The 21,922-nt window shown below is 53.4% G+C and overlaps 1 protein-coding gene and 1 long non-coding RNA gene across 3 annotated transcripts; both read left to right on the top strand.

Annotated features, from left to right (window-relative positions):
- Positions 1-14,098: 14,098 nt before the first annotated feature.
- On the top strand, positions 14,099-20,396 carry dnajc27 (DnaJ (Hsp40) homolog, subfamily C, member 27). 2 transcript variants are annotated; one of them, XM_038297752.1, is made up of 8 exons: positions 14,099-14,394; positions 14,792-14,874; positions 15,227-15,296; positions 15,361-15,525; positions 15,618-15,740; positions 19,671-19,831; positions 19,905-20,040; positions 20,086-20,396. In XM_038297752.1, the coding sequence occupies exons 1-7, from the start codon at positions 14,308-14,310 to the stop codon at positions 20,035-20,037; spliced, it is 822 nt and encodes a 273-aa protein (XP_038153680.1). In that variant the 5' UTR covers positions 14,099-14,307; the 3' UTR covers positions 20,038-20,040; positions 20,086-20,396. The 2 variants fall into 2 exon arrangements, with proteins under 2 accessions (XP_038153680.1, XP_038153671.1); XM_038297743.1 differs by having other exon boundaries at positions 14,100-14,394; positions 19,905-20,396.
- A 69-nt stretch (positions 20,397-20,465) lies between these two features.
- Positions 20,466-21,675, top strand: LOC119791510. The gene is made up of 2 exons (XR_005281870.1): positions 20,466-21,069; positions 21,110-21,675. It is a non-coding gene; the product is annotated as an uncharacterized LOC119791510 (long non-coding RNA).
- Positions 21,676-21,922: the final 247 nt, after the last annotated feature.

Genomic DNA, 21,922 nt, shown 5'->3' with positions numbered 1-21,922 from the left:
GGTCTTTGGCTGGTCTTTGGCTGGCCCCTGGCTGGTCCCTGGCTGGTCTTTGGCTGGCACTCAGCTGGTCTTTGGCTGGTCTTTGGCTGGTCCTCAGCTGGTCTTTGGCTGGCCCCTGGCTGGTCCCTGGCTGGTCTTTGGCTGGCACTCGGCTGGTCTTTGGCTGGTCTTTGGCTGGCACTCGGCTGGCACTCGGCTGGTCTTTGGCTGGTCTTTGGCTGGCACTCGGCTGGCACTCGGCTGGTCTTTGGCTGGTCTTTGGCTGGCCCTCGGCTGGTCCTCGGCTGGTCTTTGGCTGGTCTTTGGCTGGCACTCGGCTGGTCCTTGGCTGGCACTCGGCTGGTCCTTGGCTGGCACTCGGCTGGCACTCGGCTGGTCTTTGGCTGGTCTTTGGCTGGCCCTCGGCTGGTCCTCGGCTGGTCCTCGGCTGGTCCTTGGCTGGCACTCGGCTGGTCCTTGGCTGGTCCTCGGCTGGTCTTTGGCTGGTCTTTGGCTGGCACTCGGCTGGCACTCGGCTGGTCTTTGGCTGGTCTTTGGCTGGCACTCGGCTGGTCCTCAGCTGGTCTTTGGCTGGTCTTTGGCTGGCCCTCGGCTGGTCCTCGGCTGGTCTTTGGCTGGTCTTTGGCTGGCACTCGGCTGGCACTCGGCTGGTCTTTGGCTGGTCTTTGGCTGGCACTCGGCTGGCACTCGGCTGGTCTTTGGCTGGTCTTTGGCTGGTCTTTGGCTGGTCTTTGGCTGGCCCTCGGCTGGTCCTCGGCTGGTCTTTGGCTGGTCTTTGGCTGGTCTTTGGCTGGCACTCGGCTGGTCTTTGGCTGGTCTTTGGCTGGCACTCGGCTGGCACTCGGCTGGTCTTTGGCTGGTCTTTGGCTGGTCTTTGGCTGGCCCTCGGCTGGCACTCGGCTGGTCTTTGGCTGGTCTTTGGCTGGCACTCGGCTGGCACTCGGCTGGTCCTCGGCTGGTCTTTGGCTGGTCTTTGGCTGGCACTCGGCTGGTCCTTGGCTGGCACTCGGCTGGTCCTTGGCTGGCACTCGGCTGGTCCTTGGCTGGCACTCGGCTGGTCCTTGGCTGGCACTCGGCTGGTCCTTGGCTGGCACTCGGCTGGTCTTTGGCTGGCCCTCGGCTGGTCCCTGGCTGGTCTTTGGCTGGTCTTTGGCTGGCACTCGGCTGGTCTTTGGCTGGCACTCGGCTGGTCTTTGGCTGGTCCTCAGCTGGTCTTTGGCTGGTCTTTGGCTGGCCCCTGGCTGGTCCCTGGCTGGTCTTTGGCTGGCACTCGGCTGGTCTTTGGCTGGTCTTTGGCTGGCACTCAGCTGGTCTTTGGCTGGTCTTTGGCTGGCACTCGGCTGGTCTTTGGCTGGTCTTTGGCTGGCACTCAGCTGGTCTTTGGCTGGTCTTTGGCTGGTCCTCAGCTGGTCTTTGGCTGGTCTTTGGCTGGCCCCTGGCTGGTCCCTAGCTGGTCTTTGGCTGGCACTCGGCTGGTCTTTGGCTGGTCTTTGGCTGGCACTCAGCTGGTCTTTGGCTGGTCTTTGGCTGGCACTCGGCTGGTCTTTGGCTGGTCTTTGGCTGGCACTCAGCTGGTCTTTGGCTGGTCTTTGGCTGGTCCTCAGCTGGTCTTTGGCTGGTCTTTGGCTGGCCCCTGGCTGGTCCCTAGCTGGTCTTTGGCTGGCACTCGGCTGGTCTTTGGCTGGTCTTTGGCTGGCACTCAGCTGGTCTTTGGCTGGCACTCAGCTGGTCTTTGGCTGGTCTTTGGCTGGCACTCGGCTGGTCTTTGGCTGGTCTTTGGCTGGCACTCAGCTGGTCTTTGGCTGGTCTTTGGCTGGCACTCAGCTGGTCTTTGGCTGGTCTTTGGCTGGTCCTCAGCTGGTCTTTGGCTGGTCTTTGGCTGGCCCCTGGCTGGTCCCTGGCTGGTCTTTGGCTGGCACTCGGCTGGTCTTTGGCTGGTCTTTGGCTGGCACTCGGCTGGCACTCGGCTGGTCTTTGGCTGGTCTTTGGCTGGCACTCAGCTGGTCTTTGGCTGGTCTTTGGCTGGCACTCAGCTGGTCTTTGGCTGGTCTTTGGCTGGCACTCGGCTGGTCTTTGGCTGGTCTTTGGCTGGCACTCAGCTGGTCTTTGGCTGGTCTTTGGCTGGCACTCAGCTGGTCTTTGGCTGGTCTTTGGCTGGTCCTCAGCTGGTCTTTGGCTGGCCCCTGGCTGGTCCCTGGCTGGTCTTTGGCTGGCACTCGGCTGGTCTTTGGCTGGTCTTTGGCTGGCACTCAGCTGGTCTTTGGCTGGTCTTTGGCTGGTCCTCAGCTGGTCTTTGGCTGGTCTTTGGCTGGCCCCTGGCTGGTCCCTAGCTGGTCTTTGGCTGGCACTCGGCTGGTCTTTGGCTGGTCTTTGGCTGGCACTCAGCTGGTCTTTGGCTGGCACTCAGCTGGTCTTTGGCTGGTCTTTGGCTGGCACTCGGCTGGCACTCGGCTGGTCTTTGGCTGGTCCTTGGCTGGTCCTCGGCTGGTCTTTGGCTGGTCTTTGGCTGGCACTCGGCTGGCACTCGGCTGGCACTCGGCTGGTCTTTGGCTGGTCTTTGGCTGGCCCTCGGCTGGTCCTCGGCTGGTCTTTGGCTGGTCTTTGGCTGGCACTCGGCTGGTCTTTGGCTGGTCTTTGGCTGGCACTCAGCTGGTCTTTGGCTGGTCTTTGGCTGGCACTCAGCTGGTCTTTGGCTGGTCTTTGGCTGGCACTCAGCTGGTCTTTGGCTGGTCTTTGGCTGGTCCTCAGCTGGTCTTTGGCTGTTCTTTGGCTGGCCCCTGGCTGGTCCCTGGCTGGTCTTTGGCTGGCACTCAGCTGGTCTTTGGCTGGTCTTTGGCTGGCACTCAGCTGGTCTTTGGCTGGTCTTTGGCTGGTCCTCAGCTGGTCTTTGGCTGGTCTTTGGCTGGCCCCTGGCTGGTCCCTGGCTGGTCTTTGGCTGGCACTCGGCTGGTCTTTGGCTGGTCTTTGGCTGGCACTCGGCTGGCACTCGGCTGGTCTTTGGCTGGTCTTTTGCTGGCACTCGGCTGGCACTCGGCTGGTCTTTGGCTGGTCTTTGGCTGGCCCTCGGCTAGTCCTCGGCTGGTCTTTGGCTGGTCTTTGGCTGGCACTCGGCTGGTCCTTGGCTGGCACTCGGCTGGTCCTTGGCTGGCACTCGGCTGGTCCTTGGCTGGCACTCGGCTGGTCCTTGGCTGGTCCTCGGCTGGTCTTTGGCTGGTCTTTGGCTGGCACTCGGCTGGCACTCGGCTGGTCTTTGGCTGGTCTTTGGCTGGCACTCGGCTGGTCCTCAGCTGGTCTTTGGCTGGTCTTTGGCTGGCCCTCGGCTGGTCCTCGGCTGGTCTTTGGCTGGTCTTTGGCTGGCACTCGGCTGGCACTCGGCTGGTCTTTGGCTGGTCTTTGGCTGGCACTCGGCTGGTCTTTGGCTGGTCTTTGGCTGGTCTTTGGCTGGTCTTTGGCTGGCCCTCGGCTGGTCCTCGGCTGGTCTTTGGCTGGTCTTTGGCTGGCACTCGGCTGGTCTTTGGCTGGCACTCGGCTGGTCCTTGGCTGGCACTCGGCTGGTCCTTGGCTGGCACTCGGCTGGTCCTTGGCTGGTACTCGGCTGGTCCTTGGCTGGCACTCGGCTGGTCTTTGGCTGGCCCTCGGCTGGTCCCTGGCTGGTCTTTGGCTGGTCTTTGGCTGGCACTCGGCTGGTCTTTGGCTGGCACTCGGCTGGTCTTTGGCTGGTCCTCAGCTGGTCTTTGGCTGGTCTTTGGCTGGCCCCTGGCTGGTCCCTGGCTGGTCTTTGGCTGGCACTCGGCTGGTCTTTGGCTGGTCTTTGGCTGGCACTCAGCTGGTCTTTGGCTGGTCTTTGGCTGGCACTCAGCTGGTCTTTGGCTGGTCTTTGGCTGGCACTCGGCTGGTCTTTGGCTGGTCTTTGGCTGGCACTCAGCTGGTCTTTGGCTGGTCTTTGGCTGGCACTCAGCTGGTCTTTGGCTGGTCTTTGGCTGGTCCTCAGCTGGTCTTTGGCTGGCCCCTGGCTGGTCCCTGGCTGGTCTTTGGCTGGCACTCGGCTGGTCTTTGGCTGGTCTTTGGCTGGCACTCGGCTGGCACTCGGCTGGTCTTTGGCTGGTCTTTGGCTGGCACTCAGCTGGTCTTTGGCTGGTCTTTGGCTGGCACTCAGCTGGTCTTTGGCTGGTCTTTGGCTGGCACTCAGCTGGTCTTTGGCTGGTCTTTGGCTGGTCCTCAGCTGGTCTTTGGCTGGCCCCTGGCTGGTCCCTGGCTGGTCTTTGGCTGGCACTCGGCTGGTCTTTGGCTGGCACTCGGCTGGCACTCGGCTGGTCTTTGGCTGGTCTTTGGCTGGCACTCGGCTGGTCTTTGGCTGGTCTTTGGCTGGCACTCGGCTGGTCTTTGGCTGGTCCTTGGCTGGTCCTCGGCTGGTCTTTGGCTGGTCTTTGGCTGGCACTCGGCTGGCACTCGGCTGGCACTCGGCTGGTCTTTGGCTGGCACTCGGCTGGCACTCGGCTGGTCTTTGGCTGGTCTTTGGCTGGCACTCGGCTGGTCTTTGGCTGGTCTTTGGCTGGCACTCGGCTGGTCTTTGGCTGGTCCTTGGCTGGTCCTCGGCTGGTCTTTGGCTGGTCTTTGGCTGGCACTCGGCTGGCACTCGGCTGGTCTTTGGCTGGCCCTCAGCTGGCCCTCAGCTGGCCCTCGGCTGGCCCTCGGCTGGCCCTCTGCTGGTCTTTGGCTGGCCCTCAGCTGGTCTTTGGCTGGCCCTCAGCTGGTCCTTGGCTGGCCCTCAGCTGGTCTTTGGCTGGCCCTCAGCTGGTCTTTGGCTGGCCCTCAGCTGGTCCTTGGCTGGCCCTCAGCTGGCCCTCGGCTGGCCCTCGGCTGGCCCTCGGCTGGCCCTCGGCTGGCCCTCGGCTGGTCCTCGGCTGGCCCTCGGCTGGTCCTCGGCTGGTCCTCGGTTGGCCCTCGGCTGGATTAATAGCCACCAGCTGCCAATGTTACAGAACTGATGCAGGTTTCTGTTTTACTTTGGGCTCACTGAGTTTCTATTGGTTGTTGCCCTTCATAGCCCCGCCTCTTCCTCATCAGGATGTTGGTCAGACTCTTTCTGCTAATCTGGAGTAGAAATCCTCCAAATGTTATAAAATGAGAAAGTAATGATCTGTTTTCAGCCTAATGAGTTCTGGTTTAAGGTTTAGGTCTGGATCTGCTGAGTTTGATGTAAAACCCTTTAAATGAGGTCAGAGACATAAACCTGGGAGGGTTTTTCCTCACAAGCTTTTTCATGCAGCTTGTTTTTAACCTCGGTCAAACTTGAAGGCTGTGAATGATCATGTTTCTGTGTCCTAAAATCTACAAACAGCGGATCTGTTTTAAAGAACCTGTGGAGTCCAGTGGTCGGGTCAGAGGAGCCTCTTCCTGGACCCTGATGGTTAGCAGGAGGAGAACCAAACCATGTGACGTCTGGATCTTCTGCTTGTTCTTCAGATGTTTATTCTGCTGCAAACTGCATCACTCAGGTTTTAATGTGAAGCAACAATCAAATAAAAACCCTGAAAAACAAGCTGCATGGCTTAGATGTCTTCCTGAACTTCTGCAGCTCCTTTGTTTCCTCTTTCCTGATTAATCCAGGTGTCTGGCCCCTGTTGCCATGGTTACCGACAACCATGTTCATCTAAGAGCAAAGAAAATTGTTCTTATTAAAGGTTTTTGTATTTAAAGGCAAATTAGTTTCTGTTTTTTTGTTTTAAGTCATTTGAAAACTAAAACACTTTATTTTATTTCCTTGTGTTTAAAATCCTTTAAACTCTATTTAGTTGTTTTTTCCTCTATGTTAGGAGAAATGTTTTAGTGTTTCTAACATTTTCTGCATATATTTAATAAACATGACTGCAGAGAAAATGAGACGAGTGTCGGAGCTTCCTGAACTGAAACCATGACCTCCTCCAGCTGCTTTCTAACTTTATATATGAAATAAAAACCTTTCAAATGAAAACGCTTCATTTTCAGCCTCAAAGGTTTCCTACAGCAACATCTGAGTGCTTCCATCTTTTTCTATGTTTGGGTTTTACAGGCCTTAAGAGCGTAACTAAGAATAAAGTTCCTGTTTTTAGTAGAAACACGTTATTTGAATCCAGAGCAAAGGATGAAACCAGATGCTGAGCCGTGAGTTATCCTGATCTATCAGATCTGCTGCTATAGGCTTAGACTGCTGGAGGACATAGGGACCCTTCTTCATCCTCCTGTCTCCAGCTGTAGAGAGCTCTGCTCAGACCTCAGAGTTCAACACTTTTCCAGGAGAAAATGAGGGTTTGGAAGTGAAACGTTCAGCCGTCGGCAGATCGGCGTCTAAATCTGGTTGAAAACACAAAATTAAAAGACAAATTTACCAAAAACGCTCTGATTAGTAGATGAGTCAGTAGCTCAGCCAGTAAGAAGGCTGCTTGGTTATATAAAGGTTGTCGGTTCGAATCCAGCAGGCCTCTTCTTGCCTTTTCCTAAAAAAACAGGAAAATAATGAAGTAAAGTCCAGGAGTTGAACCAGCAACCTGTGACATCTCAGCTCCTTTCTTATTCCTCTGAGCTGTTGCTCAACACATCAGGAAGGGTTCTCTGCTGATATTCAAAATTAAAAACTGGAGAACATTTCTGAAAACGGACAAACAGCTCCTGAAGCTGAGGAGGAGGAGGTGTTCATGAGGAGGTGGTTGGTTGGTCTGAAGGCTCCATGTCCTGATAGAGGAGGAGCTGCTGAAGCTTCTCCATAGATCAACTAAGACTGGAGATGTTCCAGGCAACAGGAGGACAACGGCAACTTCCTGGAAGGACTGTCAGCTGGCCGGACGCCTCGGCCTCCTCACCTGCAGGTCATCATGAGAGGGAGGCAGGTGGGAGCAGGAGGCGCCGCTGGTGAAGGTCAGCCGTCAGACATTAGGAGCAACATTTCTGGTTATTTAGCGTTTTAACAGAAACATGAGGAGGTCATTATTTCATTTATAAAAATATTACTTTAATTAGATATTTAGTTGGTTAAATAAATACTTAGTTTAGAGTGAAATATTTATATAACAAACTAAATATTAACTTAACAAACTAATATTTTTATAAATGAATGAATAAAACGCTAAATAAGCATAAAGTTGCTCCTAATGTTTGACTCCATACATAGTTGCCAACAGGAAGCAACGATCAGACACTAAAAGAATCTTTTTTGAAAAGTTCTGATGTTAATTTCTGAAACGTCAAACCTTGGATGGATTTCGGCTGCAGAGGATTTTCCAGCAGGGAGGATCTCCTGAAGGCTGAAAACATGGAGGCGGAGTCAGTTCAGGGGATCGGGTTGTTTTTAGTTCTGACCCTGGTTATCGGACCAAAGCCGGTCTGGTTATCGGACCAAAGCTGGTCTGGTTATCGGACCAAAGCTGGCCTGGTTATCGGACCAAAGCTGGTCTGGTTATCGGACCAAAGCTGGTCTGGTTATCGGACCAAAGCTGGTCTGGTTATCGGACCAAAGCTGGTCGGGTTATAGGACCAAAGCTGGTCATCGGACCAAAGCTGGTCTGGTTATCGGACCAAAGCTGGTCTGGTTATCGGACCGAAGCTGGTCTGGTTATCGGACCGAAGCTGGTCTGGTTATCGGACCAAAGCCGGTCTGGTTATCGGACCGAAGCCGGTCTGGTTATCGGACCGAAGCCGGTCTGGTTATCGGACCAAAGCCGGTCTGGTTATCGGACCAAAGCCGGTCTGGTTATCGGACCGAAGCCGGTCTGGGTATCGGACCAAAGCCGGTCTGTTATCGGACCAAAGCCGGTCTGGTTATCGGACCAAAGCCGGTCTGGTTATCGGACCAAAGCCGGTCTGGTTATCGGACCGAAGCCGGTCTGGTTATCGGACCGAAGCCGGTCTGGTTATCGGACCGAAGCCGGTCTGGTTATCGGACCAAAGCCGGTCTGGTTATCGGACCAAAGCCGGTCTGGTTATCGGACCAAAGCCGGTCTGGTTATCGGACCGAAGCCGGTCTGGGTATCGGACCAAAGCCGGTCTGGTTATCGGACCAAAGCCGGTCTGGTTATCGGACCAAAGCCGGTCTGGTTATCGGACCGAAGCCGGTCTGGGTATCGGACCAAAGCCGGTCTGGGTATCGGACCAAAGCCGGTCTGTTATCGGACCAAAGCCGGTCTGGTTATCGGACCAAAGCAGGTCTGGTTATCGGACCAAAGCTGGTCTGGTTATCGGACCAAAGCTGGTCTGTTATCGGACCGAAGCTGGTCTGGTTATCGGACCAAAGCTGGTCTGGTTATCGGACCAAAGCTGGTCTGGTTATCGGACCAAAGCTGGTCTGGTTATCGGACCGAAGCCGGTCTGGTTATCGGACCGAAGCCGGTCTGGTTATCGGACCAAAGCCGGTCTGGTTATCGGACCAAAGCCGGTCTGGTTATCGGACCAAAGCCGGTCTGGTTATCGGACCAAAGCTGGTCTGGTTATCGGACCGAAGCTGGTCTGGTTATCGGACCAAAGCTGGTCTGGTTATCGGACCGAAGCTGGTCTGGTTATCGGACCAAAGCTGCTCTGGTTATCGGACCAAAGCTGGTCTGGTTATCGGACCGAAGCTGGTCTGGGTATCGGACCGAAGCTGGTCTGGGTATCGGACCAAAGCTGGTCTGTTATCGGACCAAAGCTGGTCTGGTTATCGGACCAAAGCTGGTCTGTTATCGGACCGAAGCTGGTCTGTTATCGGACCAAAGCCGGTCTGGTTATCGGACCGAAGCTGGTCTGTTATCGGACCGAAGCTGGTCTGGTTATCGGACCGAAGCCGGTCTGGTTATCGGACCGAAGCTGGTCTGTTATCGGACCGAAGCTGGTCTGGTTATCGGACCAAAGCTGGTCCGGTTATAGGACCGAAGCCGGTCTGGTTATCGGACCGAAGCTGGTCTGTTATCGGACCAAAGCTGGTCTGGTTATCGGACCAAAGCTGGTCTGGTTATCGGACCGAAGCTGGTCTGGTTATCGGACCAAAGCCGGTCTGGTTATCGGACCGAAGCCGGTCTGGTTATCGGACCGAAGCTGGTCTGTTATCGGACCGAAGCTGGTCTGGTTATCGGACCAAAGCTGGTCCGGTTATCGGACCGAAGCTGGTCCGGTTATCGGACCAAAGCCGGTCTGGTTATCGGACCAAAGCCGGTCTGGTTATCGGACCAAAGCTGGTCTGGTTATCGGACCAAAGCTGGTCTGGTTATCGGACCGAAGCTGGTCTGGTTATCGGACCAAAGCTGGTCTGGTTATCGGACCAAAGCTGGTCTGGTTATCGGACCGAAGCTGGTCTGGTTATCGGACCAAAGCTGGTCTGGTTATCGGACCAAAGCTGGTCTGGTTATCGGACCAAAGCTGGTCTGGTTATCGGACCAAAGCTGGTCTGGTTATCGGACCAAAGCCGGTCTGGTTATCGGACCAAAGCCGGTCTGGGTATCGGACCGAAGCTGGTCTGGGTATCGGACCAAAGCTGGTCTGTTATCGGACCAAAGCTGGTCTGGTTATCGGACCAAAGCTGGTCTGTTATCGGACCGAAGCTGGTCTGGGTATCGGACCGAAGCTGGTCTGGGTATCTGACCAAAGCTGGTCTGGTTATCGGACCAAAGCTGGTCTGGTTATCGGACCAAAGCTGGTCTGGTTATCGGACCAAAGCTGGTCTGGTTATCGGACCAAAGCTGGTCTGGTTATCGGACCGAAGCTGGTCTGGTTATCGGACCAAAGCTGGTCTGGTTATCGGACCAAAGCTGGTCTGGTTATCGGACCAAAGCTGGTCTGGTTATCGGACCAAAGCTGGTCTGGTTATCGGACCAAAGCTGGTCTGGTTATCGGACCAAAGCCGGTCTGGGTATCGGACCGAAGCTGGTCTGGGTATCGGACCAAAGCTGGTCTGTTATCGGACCAAAGCTGGTCTGGTTATCGGACCAAAGCTGGTCTGTTATCGGACCGAAGCTGGTCTGGTTATCGGACCAAAGCTGGTCTGGTTATCGGACCAAAGCTGGTCTGGTTATCGGACCAAAGCCGGTCTGGGTATCGGACCGAAGCTGGTCTGGGTATCGGACCAAAGCTGGTCTGTTATCGGACCAAAGCTGGTCTGGTTATCGGACCAAAGCTGGTCTGTTATCGGACCGAAGCTGGTCTGTTATCGGACCAAAGCCGGTCTGGTTATCGGACCGAAGCTGGTCTGTTATCGGACCGAAGCTGGTCTGGTTATCGGACCGAAGCTGGTCTGTTATCGGACCGAAGCTGGTCTGGTTATCGGACCAAAGCTGGTCCGGTTATCGGACCGAAGCCGGTCTGGTTATCGGACCGAAGCTGGTCTGTTATCGGACCGAAGCTGGTCTGGTTATCGGACCGAAGCTGGTCTGTTATCGGACCGAAGCTGGTCTGGTTATCGGACCAAAGCCGGTCTGGTTATCGGACCGAAGCTGGTCTGTTATCGGACCGAAGCTGGTCTGGTTATCGGACCAAAGCTGGTCCGGTTATCGGACCGAAGCTGGTCTGGTTATCGGACCAAAGCTGGTCTGGTTATCGGACCGAAGCTGGTCTGGTTATCGGACCGAAGCTGGTCTGTTATCGGACCGAAGCTGGTCTGTTATCGGACCGAAGCTGGTCTGGTTATCGGACCAAAGCTGGTCCGGTTATCGGACCGAAGCTGGTCTGGTTATCGGACCAAAGCTGGTCTGGTTATCGGTTCATCGCTGGAATAAAACCTTTCTGACTGGATTCACACAGAGATGAGGAAAAATGTCTGATCTTTGCTTCGATCATCTGAAAACATTTATTCCTAAAGTAGCTAAAAACAATAAAAGGTCATTTCAAGCAAACATGTCTTTTGTCTCTTTATTGGAATAAAAGGATGCAGACCCCCCCTCTGCATAAGGCAAACCATCTGCATCACCTCACTGCTGATTAAAAACACGTTAAATTCACACATGTCTAAAAATAAAGCATAGAAATAGATTAAAACATTTAATAAAGAAAGTGTCAGCAGTGATTAACGGGAGAACTTAGTGTTTCTGATCCCAGGTTAGACCACAGACACGCTGCAGAACCAGCAGGCTGAAGGAAGAACCTCTGATAGACCGACTTACTCTCTGTGGGGAGGCCAGGCCTCCCCAGGGGCTCCCTGATGAACGCCTCTGCCCTCCAGGCAGCATCTGCAGAGAGAAGACAGAAATTTAACTTGCAACCCAGGCTGCTACTGATGCCTGGCTGCTGGAAGGATATAGTCTCAGTCAGCAGGAGGCACAGGGAGGAGGAGCTCTGGAGGAGCTGCAGGGGTGCTCCCTGCTCCTGCATGGCCTCCAGCACCTCCTCCTCTGTGGGCCCCCGGGTCCAGCAGCGCCCCCCCCCCTCTGGAAGGAGCCCCTGATCATCTGACGCTGAACAAAAACACAAGTTTGATCCATGCGATGGAGTCTAAGGGCCGAGATGGAGACTTTATTTTTCTATTTAGAGAATAAAGTCACAACGAGAAGATCAAAATTTACAAGAATAAACTCGTAAAATTAGGAGAATAAAGTTGCATTTTCTGACAGTCCTCTGGGTTCTGATTAGTCCCAGTCCTGCTCTGATCCTGGTGGTCCAGAACCGGTCCAGTCCTGGAAGCTGACATTAAAACCAGCAGGTCAGGAGCTCAGAGGGAGTTGCAGGTTGCAGGTTCTAGGCTGTAGGTTGCAGGTTGCATGCTGCAGGTTGCAGCTGGCATGTTGCAGGTTGTAGGTTGCATGCTGTAGGTTGTAGGTTGCAGGTTGTAGGTTGCATGCTGCAGGTTGCAGCTGGCATGTTGCAGGTTGTAGGTTGCAGGTTGCATGCTGTAGGTTGTAGGTGGCAGGTTGCATGTTGTAGGTTGCAGGTTGTAGGTTGCAGGTTGCATGCTGCAGGTTGTAGGTTGCAGGTTGCATGCTGTAGGTTGCAGGTTGTAGGTTGTAGGTTGCATGCTGTAGGTTGTAGGTGGCAGGTTGCATGCTGTAGGTTGCAGGTTGCATGCTGCAGGTTGTAGGTGGCAGGTTGCATGCTGCAGGTTGTAGGTTGCAGGTTGTAGGTTGCATGCTGTAGGTTGTAGGTGGCAGGTTGCAGGTTGTAGGTTGCATGCTGTAGGTTGTAGGTTGCAGGTTGTAGGTTGCATGCTGTAGGTTGTAGGTGGCAGGTTGCATGCTGCAGGTTGTAGGTTGCAGGTTGCATGCTGCAGGTTGTAGGTTGCAGGTTGTAGGTTGCATGCTGTAGGTTGTAGGTGGCAGGTTGCAGGTTGTAGGTTGCATGCTGTAGGTTGTAGGTGGCAGGTTGCATGCTGTAGGTTGCAGGTTGCATGCTGCAGGTTGTAGGTGGCAGGTTGCATGCTGCAGGTTGTAGGTTGCAGGTTGCATGCTGTAGGTTGCAGGTTGCATGCTGTAGGTTGCAGGTTGTAGGTTGTATGCTGTAGGTTGTAGGTGGCAGGTTGCATGCTGCAGGTTGTAGGTTGCAGGTTGCATGCTGTAGGTTGCAGGTTGTAGGTTGTAGGTTGCATGCTGTAGGTTGTAGGTGGCATGTTGCAGGTTGTAGGTGGCAGGTTGCAGGTTGTAGGTTGCATGCTGTAGGTTGTAGGTGGCAGGTTGCATGCTGTAGGTTGCAGGTTGCATGCTGCAGGTTGTAGGTGGCAGGTTGCATGCTGCAGGTTGTAGGTTGCAGGTTGCAGGTTGCATGCTGTAGGTTGCAGGTTGTAGGTTATATGCTGTAGGTTGTAGGTGGCAGGTTGCATGCTGCAGGTTGTAGGTGGCATGTTGCAGGTTGTAGGTGGCAGGTTGCAGGTTGTAGGTTGTAGGTTGCATGCTGTAGGTTGTAGGTGGCAGGTTGCATGCTGTAGGTTGCAGGTTGCATGCTGCAGGTTGTAGGTTGCAGGTTGCATGCTGTAGGTTGTAGGTTGCAGGCTCTAGGCTGCAGGCTTTAGGTTGCAGGTTGCATGCTGTAGGTTGCAGGTTGCATGCTGTAGGTTGCAGGTTGTAGGTTGTAGGTTGCATGCTGTAGGTTGTAGGTGGCATGTTGCAGGTTGTAGGTGGCAGGTTGCAGGTTGTAGGTTGCATGCTGTAGGTTGTAGGTGGCATGTTGCAGGTTGTAGGTGGCAGGTTGCAGGTTGTAGGTTGCATGCTGTAGGTTGTAGGTGGCATGTTGCAGGTTGTAGGTGGCAGGTTGCAGGTTGTAGGTTGCATGCTGTAGGTTGCAGGTTGCATGTTGTAGGTTGCAGGTTGTAGGTTGCAGGTTGCATGCTGCAGGTTGTAGGTTGCAGGTTGCATGCTGTAGGTTCCAGGTTGTAGGTTGTAGGTTGCATGCTGTAGGTTGTAGGTGGCATGTTGCAGGTTGTAGGTGGCAGGTTGCAGGTTGTAGGTTGCATGCTGTAGGTTGTAGGTGGCAGGTTGCATGCTGTAGGTTGCAGGTTGCATGCTGCAGGTTGTAGGTGGCAGGTTGCATGCTGCAGGTTGTAGGTTGCAGGTTGCAGGTTGCATGCTGTAGGTTGCAGGTTGTAGGTTGTATGCTGTAGGTTGTAGGTGGCAGGTTGCATGCTGCAGGTTGTAGGTGGCATGTTGCAGGTTGTAGGTGGCAGGTTGCAGGTTGTAGGTTGTAGGTTGCATGCTGTAGGTTGTAGGTGGCAGGTTGCATGCTGTAGGTTGCAGGTTGCATGCTGCAGGTTGTAGGTTGCAGGTTGCATGCTGTAGGTTGTAGGTTGCAGGCTCTAGGCTGCAGGCTTTAGGTTGCAGGTTGCATGCTGTAGGTTGCAGGTTGCATACTTTAGGTTGCAGGTTGCATGCTGCTGGTTGTAAGTGGCAGGTTGCAGGCTCTAGGCTGCAGGCTTTAGGTTGCAGGTTGCATGCTGCTGGTTGTAAGTGGCAGGTTGCATGCTGCAGGTTGTAAGTGGCAGGTTGCAGGCTCTAGGCTGCAGGCTTTAGGTTGCAGGTTGCATGCTGCTGGTTGTAAGTGGCAGGCTGCAGGTTGTAGGTTGTAGGTTGCAGGTTGTAGGTTGCAGGTTGTAGGCTCTAGGCTGCTGGTTGCAGGTTGCATGCTGTAGGTTGCATGCTGCTGGTTGCAGGCTGCAGGTTGTAGGCTGCAGGTTGTAGGTTGCATGCTGCTGGTTGCAGGTTGTATGTGGCAGGTTGCATGCTGCAGGGCTGCAGACTGATCATTCTGCATGAAACCTTCAGCAGATCTGATTGATCCCAGTCCTGCTCTGATCCTCCTGGTGGCTAACAGCAGCTAGCACCGTTAGCTGCAGCAGCTGCAGCAGCTCCCACGTTTCTACCGTAAAACTGGGTCAGAACCGAACCTGAAATGGAGACAACGACGACGAAGAGAAGAGACAACAAGAAGTCTCTGCGGGTTAAAGTCATCAGCCTCGGCAACGCGGAGGTGGGGAAGGTAGGCCGGGTTCTGCTTATTTGACAGCAAATAAAGATGGAGACTGGTCCCCTGCAGCTGGACGCAGCAAACACGGACCTACCCCGCTGATCATCATCATCATAACCCGGTTATTACATCCAGAGGGACGGATCAGTTACTGACAGCCTGGAAAAACAACCGTTATTGGATTTTATTTAGATTTTATACCGAAGCTTCAAAGTCTCAGACCAAGACGTTTTGTTTACGCCAGACTCTGTTTAAATAACGAGTGATTTTATTATAACCGAGTAGTTCTTCATATATTATCATGTTTTATTACATTGCTTATTAAAATGATTATTGTTCTATTAATCGGCTGATTGATGAGGATGATTAATGTGAGCTTCAGTGATGTTCTGGATGTTTCTACCCTCAGAGCTGCATCATCAAGCGCTACTGCGAGAAGAGGTTCGTCCCAAAGTACCTGGCGACCATCGGCATCGACTACGGAGTCACCAAGTGAGTCCTGGTTCTGACCCGGAGGTTCTGGTTCTGATCCAGTGGTTCTGACCCAGTGGTTCTGACCCGCAGGTCCTGGTTCTGACCTGATGGTTCTGACCCACTGGTTCTGGTTCTAACCCGGTGGTTCTGGTTCTGACCCACTGGTTCTGGTTCTAACCCGGTGGTTCTGGTTCTAACCCAGTGGCTCTGACCCGGTGGTTCTGACCCACTGGTTCTGGTCCTGACCCAGTGGTTCTGACCCTCTGATTCTGGTTTAGACCCGGTGGTTCTGACCCAGTGGTTCTGACCCAAAGGTTCTGGTTCTAACCTGGTGGTTCTGGTTCTGACCCGCTGGTTCTGTGTGTGTCAGGGTCCAGGTGAGGGACAGGGAGATGAAGGTGAACATCTTCGACATGGCCGGACATCCCTTCTTCTATGAGGTGAGTCTCTGCAGCTTCCAGCAGCAGCAGCAGCTTCCTGGTTCTGGTTCTGACCCGTTTTCAGGTCCGGAACGAGTTCTACAAGGACAGCCAGGGGGTTCTGCTGGTCTACGACGTGGGTCTGAGGGAGAGCTTCATCGCCCTGGAAGGCTGGCTGGGCGAGATGAAGCAGGAGATGGGCTCCCAGGCCAACATGGACAGCATCGTCTTCACCATCTGCGCCAACAAGGTCCGCCCACGCTGCACCGCTCTGGTTCTGCTTCTGGTTCCGGTTCCGGTTCTGGTTCCCTGTAGACTTCTGCTTTCTTCTGCTGCTTTCAGGTGGACCTGACCAAACGGCGCGTGGTGGACGAAGGCGAGGGTCGTCTGTGGGCGGAGTCCAGAGGCTTCCATTACTTCGAGACGTCGGCGCAGAGCGGGGAGGGCATCAACGAGATGTTCCAGGTAGAGGTTCCACTGACCCCGGCAGGAGAACGTCTCTGAGGCAGGAGAACGTCTCTGAGCTTCTGAGAACGTCTCTGAGGGAGGAGAACGTCTCTGAGGCAGGAGAACGTCTCTGAGGGAGGAGAACGTCTCTGAGGCAGGAGAACGTCTCTGAGGCAGGAGAACGTCTCTGAGGCAGGAGAACGTCTCTGAGCTTCTGAAAACGTCTCTGAGGCAGGAGAACGTCTCTGAGCTTCTGAGAACGTCTCTGAGGGAGGAGAACGTCTCTGAGGCAGGAGAACGTCTCTGAGGCAGGAGAACGTCTCTGAGGGAGGAGAACGTCTCTGAGGCAGGATAACGTCTCTGAGGCAGGAGAACGTCTCTGAGGCAGGAGAACGTCTCTGAGCTTCTGAGAACGTCTCTGAGGCAGGAGAACGTCTCTGAGCTTCTGAGAACATCTCTGAGGCAGGAGAACGTCTCTGAGCTTCTGAGAACGTCTCTGAGGCAGGAGAACGTCTCTGAGGCAGGAGAACGTCTCTGAGCTTCTGAAAACGTCTCTGAGGGAGGAGAACGTCTCTGAGGGAGGAGAACGTCTCTGAGGCAGGAGAACGTCTCTGAGGGAGGAGAACGTCTCTGAGGCAGGAGAACGTCTCTGAGGGAGGAGAACGTCTCTGAGGCAGGATAACGTCTCTGAGGCAGGAGAACGTCTCTGAGCTTCTGAAAACGTCTCTGAGGCAGGATAACGTCTCTGAGGGAGGAGAACGTCTCTGAGGCAGGAGAACGTCTCTGAGCCAGGAGAACGTCTCTGAGCTTCTGAAAATGTCTCTGAGGCAGGAGAACGTCTCTGAGGGAGGAGAACGTCTCTGAGGCAGGAGAACGTCTCTGAGGCAGGAGAACGTCTCTGAGCCAGGAGAACGTCTCTGAGCTTCTGAAAACGTCTCTGAGGCAGGAGAACGTCTCTGAGCCAGGAGAACGTCTCTGAGCCTCTGAGAACGTCTCTGAGGCAGGAGAACGTCTCTGAGCCTCTGAGAACGTCTCTGAGGCAGGATAACGTCTCTGAGGCAGGAGAACGTCTCTGAGGGAGGAGAACGTCTCTGAGGGAGGAGAACATGTCTGAGGGAGGAGAACGTCTCTGAGCTTCTGAGAATATCTCTGAGGGAGGAGAACGTCTCTGAGGGAAGAGAACGTCTCTGAGGGAGGAGAACGTCTCTGAGGGAGGAGAACGTCTCAGTGGGAGGAGAACGTCTCTGAGGGAAGAGAACGTCTCTGAGGGAGGAGAACGTCTCTGAGCTTCTGAGAACGTCTGTGAGGGAGGAGAATGTCTCTGAGGGAGGAGAACATCTCTGAGCTTCTGAGAACGTCTCTGTGGGAGGAGAACGTCTCTGTGGGAGGAGAACGTCTCTGAGGGAGGAGAATGTCTCTGAGGGAGGAGAACGTCTCTGAGGGAAGAGAACGTCTCTGAGGGAGGAGAACGTCTCTGAGCTTCTGAGAACGTCTGTGAGGGAGGAGAACGTCTCTGTGGGAGGAGAACGTCTCTGAGCTTCTTAGAACGTCTCTGAGGCAGGAGAACATCTCTGAGGCAGGAGAACGTCTCTGAGGCAGGAGAACGTCTCTGAGGGAGGAGAACGTCTCTGAGGGAGGAGAACGTCTCTGAGTTTCTGAGAACGTCTCTGAGCTTCTGAGAATATCTCTGAGGCAGGAGAACGTCTCTGAGGGAAGAGAACGTCTCTGAGGGAGGAGAACGTCTCTGAGGGAGGAGAACGTCTCAGAGGGAGGAGAACGTCTCTGAGGGAAGAGAATGTCTCTGAGGGAGGAGAACGTCTCTGAGCTTCTGAGAACGTCTGTGAGGGAGGAGAACATCTCTGAGGCAGGAGAACGTCTCTGAGCTTCTGAGAACGTCTCTGAGGGAGGAGAATGTCTCTGAGGGAGGAGAACATCTCTGAGCTTCTGAGAACGTCTCTGTGGGAGGAGAACGTCTCTGAGCTTCTGAGAACGTCTCTGAGGCAGGAGAACGTCTCTGAGGGAGGAGAACGTCTCTGAGGGAAGAGAACGTCTCTGAGGGAGGAGAACGTCTCTGAGCTTCTGAGAACGTCTGTGAGGGAGGAGAACGTCTCTGTGGGAGGAGAACGTCTCTGAGCTTCTTAGAACGTCTCTGAGGCAGGAGAACATCTCTGAGGCAGGAGAACGTCTCTGAGGGAGGAGAACGTCTCTGAGGGAGGAGAACATCTATGAGGCAGGAGAACGTCTCTGAGGGAGGAGAACGTCTCTGAGGGAGGAGAACGTCTCTGAGGGAGAAGAATGTCTCTGAGGGAGGAGAATGTCTCTGAGGGAGGAGAACATCTATGAGCTTCTGAGAATATCTCTGAGGGAGGAGAACGTCTCTGAGGGAAGAGAACGTCTCTGAGGGAGGAGAACGTCTCTGAGGGAGGAGAACGTCTCAGTGGGAGGAGAACGTCTCTGAGGGAAGAGAACGTCTCTGAGGGAGGAGAACGTCTCTGAGCTTCTGAGAACGTCTGTGAGGGAGGAGAATGTCTCTGAGGGAGGAGAACATCTCTGAGCTTCTGAGAACGTCTCTGTGGGAGGAGAACGTCTCTGTGGGAGGAGAACGTCTCTGAGGGAGGAGAATGTCTCTGAGGGAGGAGAACGTCTCTGAGGGAAGAGAACGTCTCTGAGGGAGGAGAACGTCTCTGAGCTTCTGAGAACGTCTGTGAGGGAGGAGAACGTCTCTGTGGGAGGAGAACGTCTCTGAGCTTCTTAGAACGTCTCTGAGGCAGGAGAACATCTCTGAGGCAGGAGAACGTCTCTGAGGCAGGAGAACGTCTCTGAGGGAGGAGAACGTCTCTGAGGGAGGAGAACGTCTCTGAGTTTCTGAGAACGTCTCTGAGCTTCTGAGAATATCTCTGAGGCAGGAGAACGTCTCTGAGGGAAGAGAACGTCTCTGAGGGAGGAGAACGTCTCTGAGGGAGGAGAACGTCTCAGAGGGAGGAGAACGTCTCTGAGGGAAGAGAATGTCTCTGAGGGAGGAGAACGTCTCTGAGCTTCTGAGAACGTCTGTGAGGGAGGAGAACATCTCTGAGGCAGGAGAACGTCTCTGAGCTTCTGAGAACGTCTCTGAGGGAGGAGAATGTCTCTGAGGGAGGAGAACATCTCTGAGCTTCTGAGAACGTCTCTGTGGGAGGAGAACGTCTCTGAGCTTCTGAGAACGTCTCTGAGGCAGGAGAACGTCTCTGAGGGAGGAGAACGTCTCTGAGGGAAGAGAACGTCTCTGAGGGAGGAGAACGTCTCTGAGCTTCTGAGAACGTCTGTGAGGGAGGAGAACGTCTCTGTGGGAGGAGAACGTCTCTGAGCTTCTTAGAACGTCTCTGAGGCAGGAGAACATCTCTGAGGCAGGAGAACGTCTCTGAGGGAGGAGAACGTCTCTGAGGGAGGAGAACATCTATGAGGCAGGAGAACGTCTCTGAGGGAGGAGAACGTCTCTGAGGGAGGAGAACGTCTCTGAGGGAGAAGAATGTCTCTGAGGGAGGAGAATGTCTCTGAGGGAGGAGAACATCTATGAGCTTCTGAGAACGTCTCTGAGCCTCTGAGAACGTCTCTGAGGGAGGAGAACGTCTCTGAGCTTCTGAGAACGTCTCTGAGGCAGGAGAACGTCTCTGAGCTTCTGAGAACGTCTGAGCTTCTGAGAACGTCTCTGAGGCAGGAGAACGTCTCTGAGGCAGGAGAACGTCTCTGAGCTTTTGAGAATGTCTCTGAACATCTGTGAATATCTTAGTCTCTGAGGTTCTCCTGGTCTCTGAGCTTCTCCTGCTGTCTAATGTTCTCCTGGTCTCTGAGGTTCTCCTGGTCTCTAATGTTCTCCTGATCTCTGAGGTTCTCCTGGTCTCTGAGGTTCTCCTGGTCTCTGATGTTCTCCTGGTCTCTGATGTTCTCCAGTTCTCCTGTTCTCCTCCGCAGGCCTTCTTCTCCTCCATCACGGACATGTGTGAGAACGGCGGGAAGCGTCCGGTGGCTGAGGTCAGCGTGGGCTTCACCAAGGAGCAGGCCGACACCATCCGCCGCATCCGCAACAGCAAGGACTCCTGGGACATGCTGGGCGTGAAGCCCGGCGCCACGCGGTGAGTCCGCCGCCTACCGCCGCCGCCCGGCGCCGCGCGCCCAGAACCCGCTGACCCTCTGCTGTCTCTGCAGGGAGGAGGTGAACAAGGCATACAGGAAGCTGGCCGTCCTGCTGCACCCTGACAAGTGTGTGGCCCCCGGCAGCGAGGACGCCTTCAAGGCCGTGGTCAACGCACGCACCTCCCTGCTCAAGAACATCAAGTAACGGGAGGAGGAACCATGAGGAGGAGGAACCTAAGGAGAAGAATCTGAGGAGGAGAACCTGAGGAGGAGAATCTGAGGAGGAGAACCTGAACTCTTTTCTATCTCACTTGTTGTGTTTGTGCCAACTGTTAGACCTGTCAGCTGAGGAGGAGGAGGAGGGCCAGTTGCTCCTCCTCCTCCTCCTCCTCCTCCTCCTCCTCCTCCTCCTCCTCAGTCTCTGATCTTTCATTCGTTGTTTACAGAAAGTTTTTTCTTCATCCTAAAAAAAATTTTCTTAAATTTTTTTTGTTTTCTGTAAAAAAATTCAATTTTAAAAGATTTTCCTGAATTTATTAGAAACATTTTTAGGTTTATATTTAATTTAAAAAGTTTATCATTTAAAATCAGATTTTTTTCAAATGATCCCAGAAATGAAAAAATATTAACAATAATATTTATTATTTATTTAAAATAAAAATCAGCCCTTAATGTTTTAATAATTTATAAAAATATTTCCTTTAGAATTTTTTCTTTTTTAATTTCAGATTAAATCCAAAGATTAACGGTGGATTAAAATCCGTCCCCCTTTAATCCAGCTTCTCTAATAAAACGTCTGAATGACGTCATTTCAGGAATATTCTGAATATTAGAAGTTCTGGATCAGAGGAAACGAAGGATTTAATCTGGATTAAAGGTTCAGAAAATGTTTTAGAACTCGCTTCTGGATTTGAACCCGATCCGATCTTTGACGGAACCAAAGGGTCTCTGGTTCTGGATGGGTTCTGCTCCTGGGTTCTGTAACTGGTCAGAACCTCCACTGGATGTAGGCCCAGAACCAGCAGCCTGGAGGTCCGCGGCTGGTTCTGCTCGGTCCAAATGGACTCAGGCTGACAGGTTCTGGTTCTGCTCGGTCCAAATGGACTCACGCTGACAGGTTCTGGTTCTGCTCGGTCCAAATGGACTCAGGCTGACAGGTTCTGGTTCTGCTCGGTCCAAATGGACTCACGCTGACAGGTTCTGGTTCTGCTCGGTCCAAATGGACTCAGGCTGACAGGTTCTGGTTCTGCTCGGTCCAAATGGACTCACGCTGACAGGTTCTGGTTCTGAGAACCGTAAAGTTCTGGTGGTTTTTGCAGAGAATGATCAGAACCGACCCAAAGTGAACGGACTGAGATCGGTTCTGTTAGTCTAGAAAACAGAACCAGAACTTCTCCAACAATCTGGCTTTGATGCTTCTGCTCCTAGAACTCCTAGATCTGTCCAATCACAGCTCCTCCTGCAGGAACAGCCTTTCTATTGGTCAGTGTGTCGACCAATAGAAATTAGTCTGCTCCTGGTTGCCCTTAGCGACAGCTTCTCTATTGGTCGCCACAGCGATCAGCCAGCAATCTGGGAAAAAATTAAATCTGGATTAACATCAAACTGGGAAATGAGACCCAGTTGAACCTGGTTCTGACCCAGTAGAACCGGTCCTCCACTGCCAACCACACTAAAAACTGTCACCATGGAAACGGCTGACCCCCCCTGTGCAGCATGCCCCCTCCCCTCCATGTTTACACCCGGTCCAGTAGAACCGGCCTTCAATCTGTTTGTTCTACTTTTATATTTCTACATATTTATGTCAGCAGGAATGAATAAACCAGTCTGTTTGCACATCCCAGTTAAAGTTCTTACTGGTTTGTTTTCCTGATCTTCTTTCTGGTTTTTGATTCGTAGAAAACAGAAACATAGAATTTCATTTTAGATGCTGTGTTTAGTTCTCTGGTTAAAAATTCGCCTCAGCTTTAAAATTCCACCTGTGAGTCCAGCTCCAAAAATATAGATAAGAAATATATGGAAGAAATCTGCCTGTTTTTGGCACCGAATTTAGAAAAACTTTTTGCAGGCTAATTTTTTTTGCAGCTGAA

The sequence above is a fragment of the Cyprinodon tularosa genome, unplaced genomic scaffold, assembly GCF_016077235.1.
Source record: "Cyprinodon tularosa strain WSP-4 unplaced genomic scaffold, ASM1607723v1 ctg1103, whole genome shotgun sequence".
Lineage (NCBI taxonomy): Eukaryota > Metazoa > Chordata > Actinopteri > Cyprinodontiformes > Cyprinodontidae > Cyprinodon > Cyprinodon tularosa.
The sequence above is the reverse complement of the archived record's forward strand: the minus strand, read 5'-3'. Positions and strand labels throughout refer to the sequence as shown.

Bases quoted from the DNA above. Each gene is read 5' to 3' on its own strand.
- dnajc27 (XM_038297752.1), top strand. From the start codon at position 14,308: ATGGAGACAACGACGACGAAGAGAAGAGACAACAAGAAGTCTCTGCGG. The intron at 15,297-15,360 runs GTGAGTCTCTGC...ACCCGTTTTCAG, and splicing joins GACATCCCTTCTTCTATGAG to GTCCGGAACGAGTTCTACAA. The intron at 15,526-15,617 runs GTCCGCCCACGC...TGCTGCTTTCAG, and splicing joins TCACCATCTGCGCCAACAAG to GTGGACCTGACCAAACGGCG.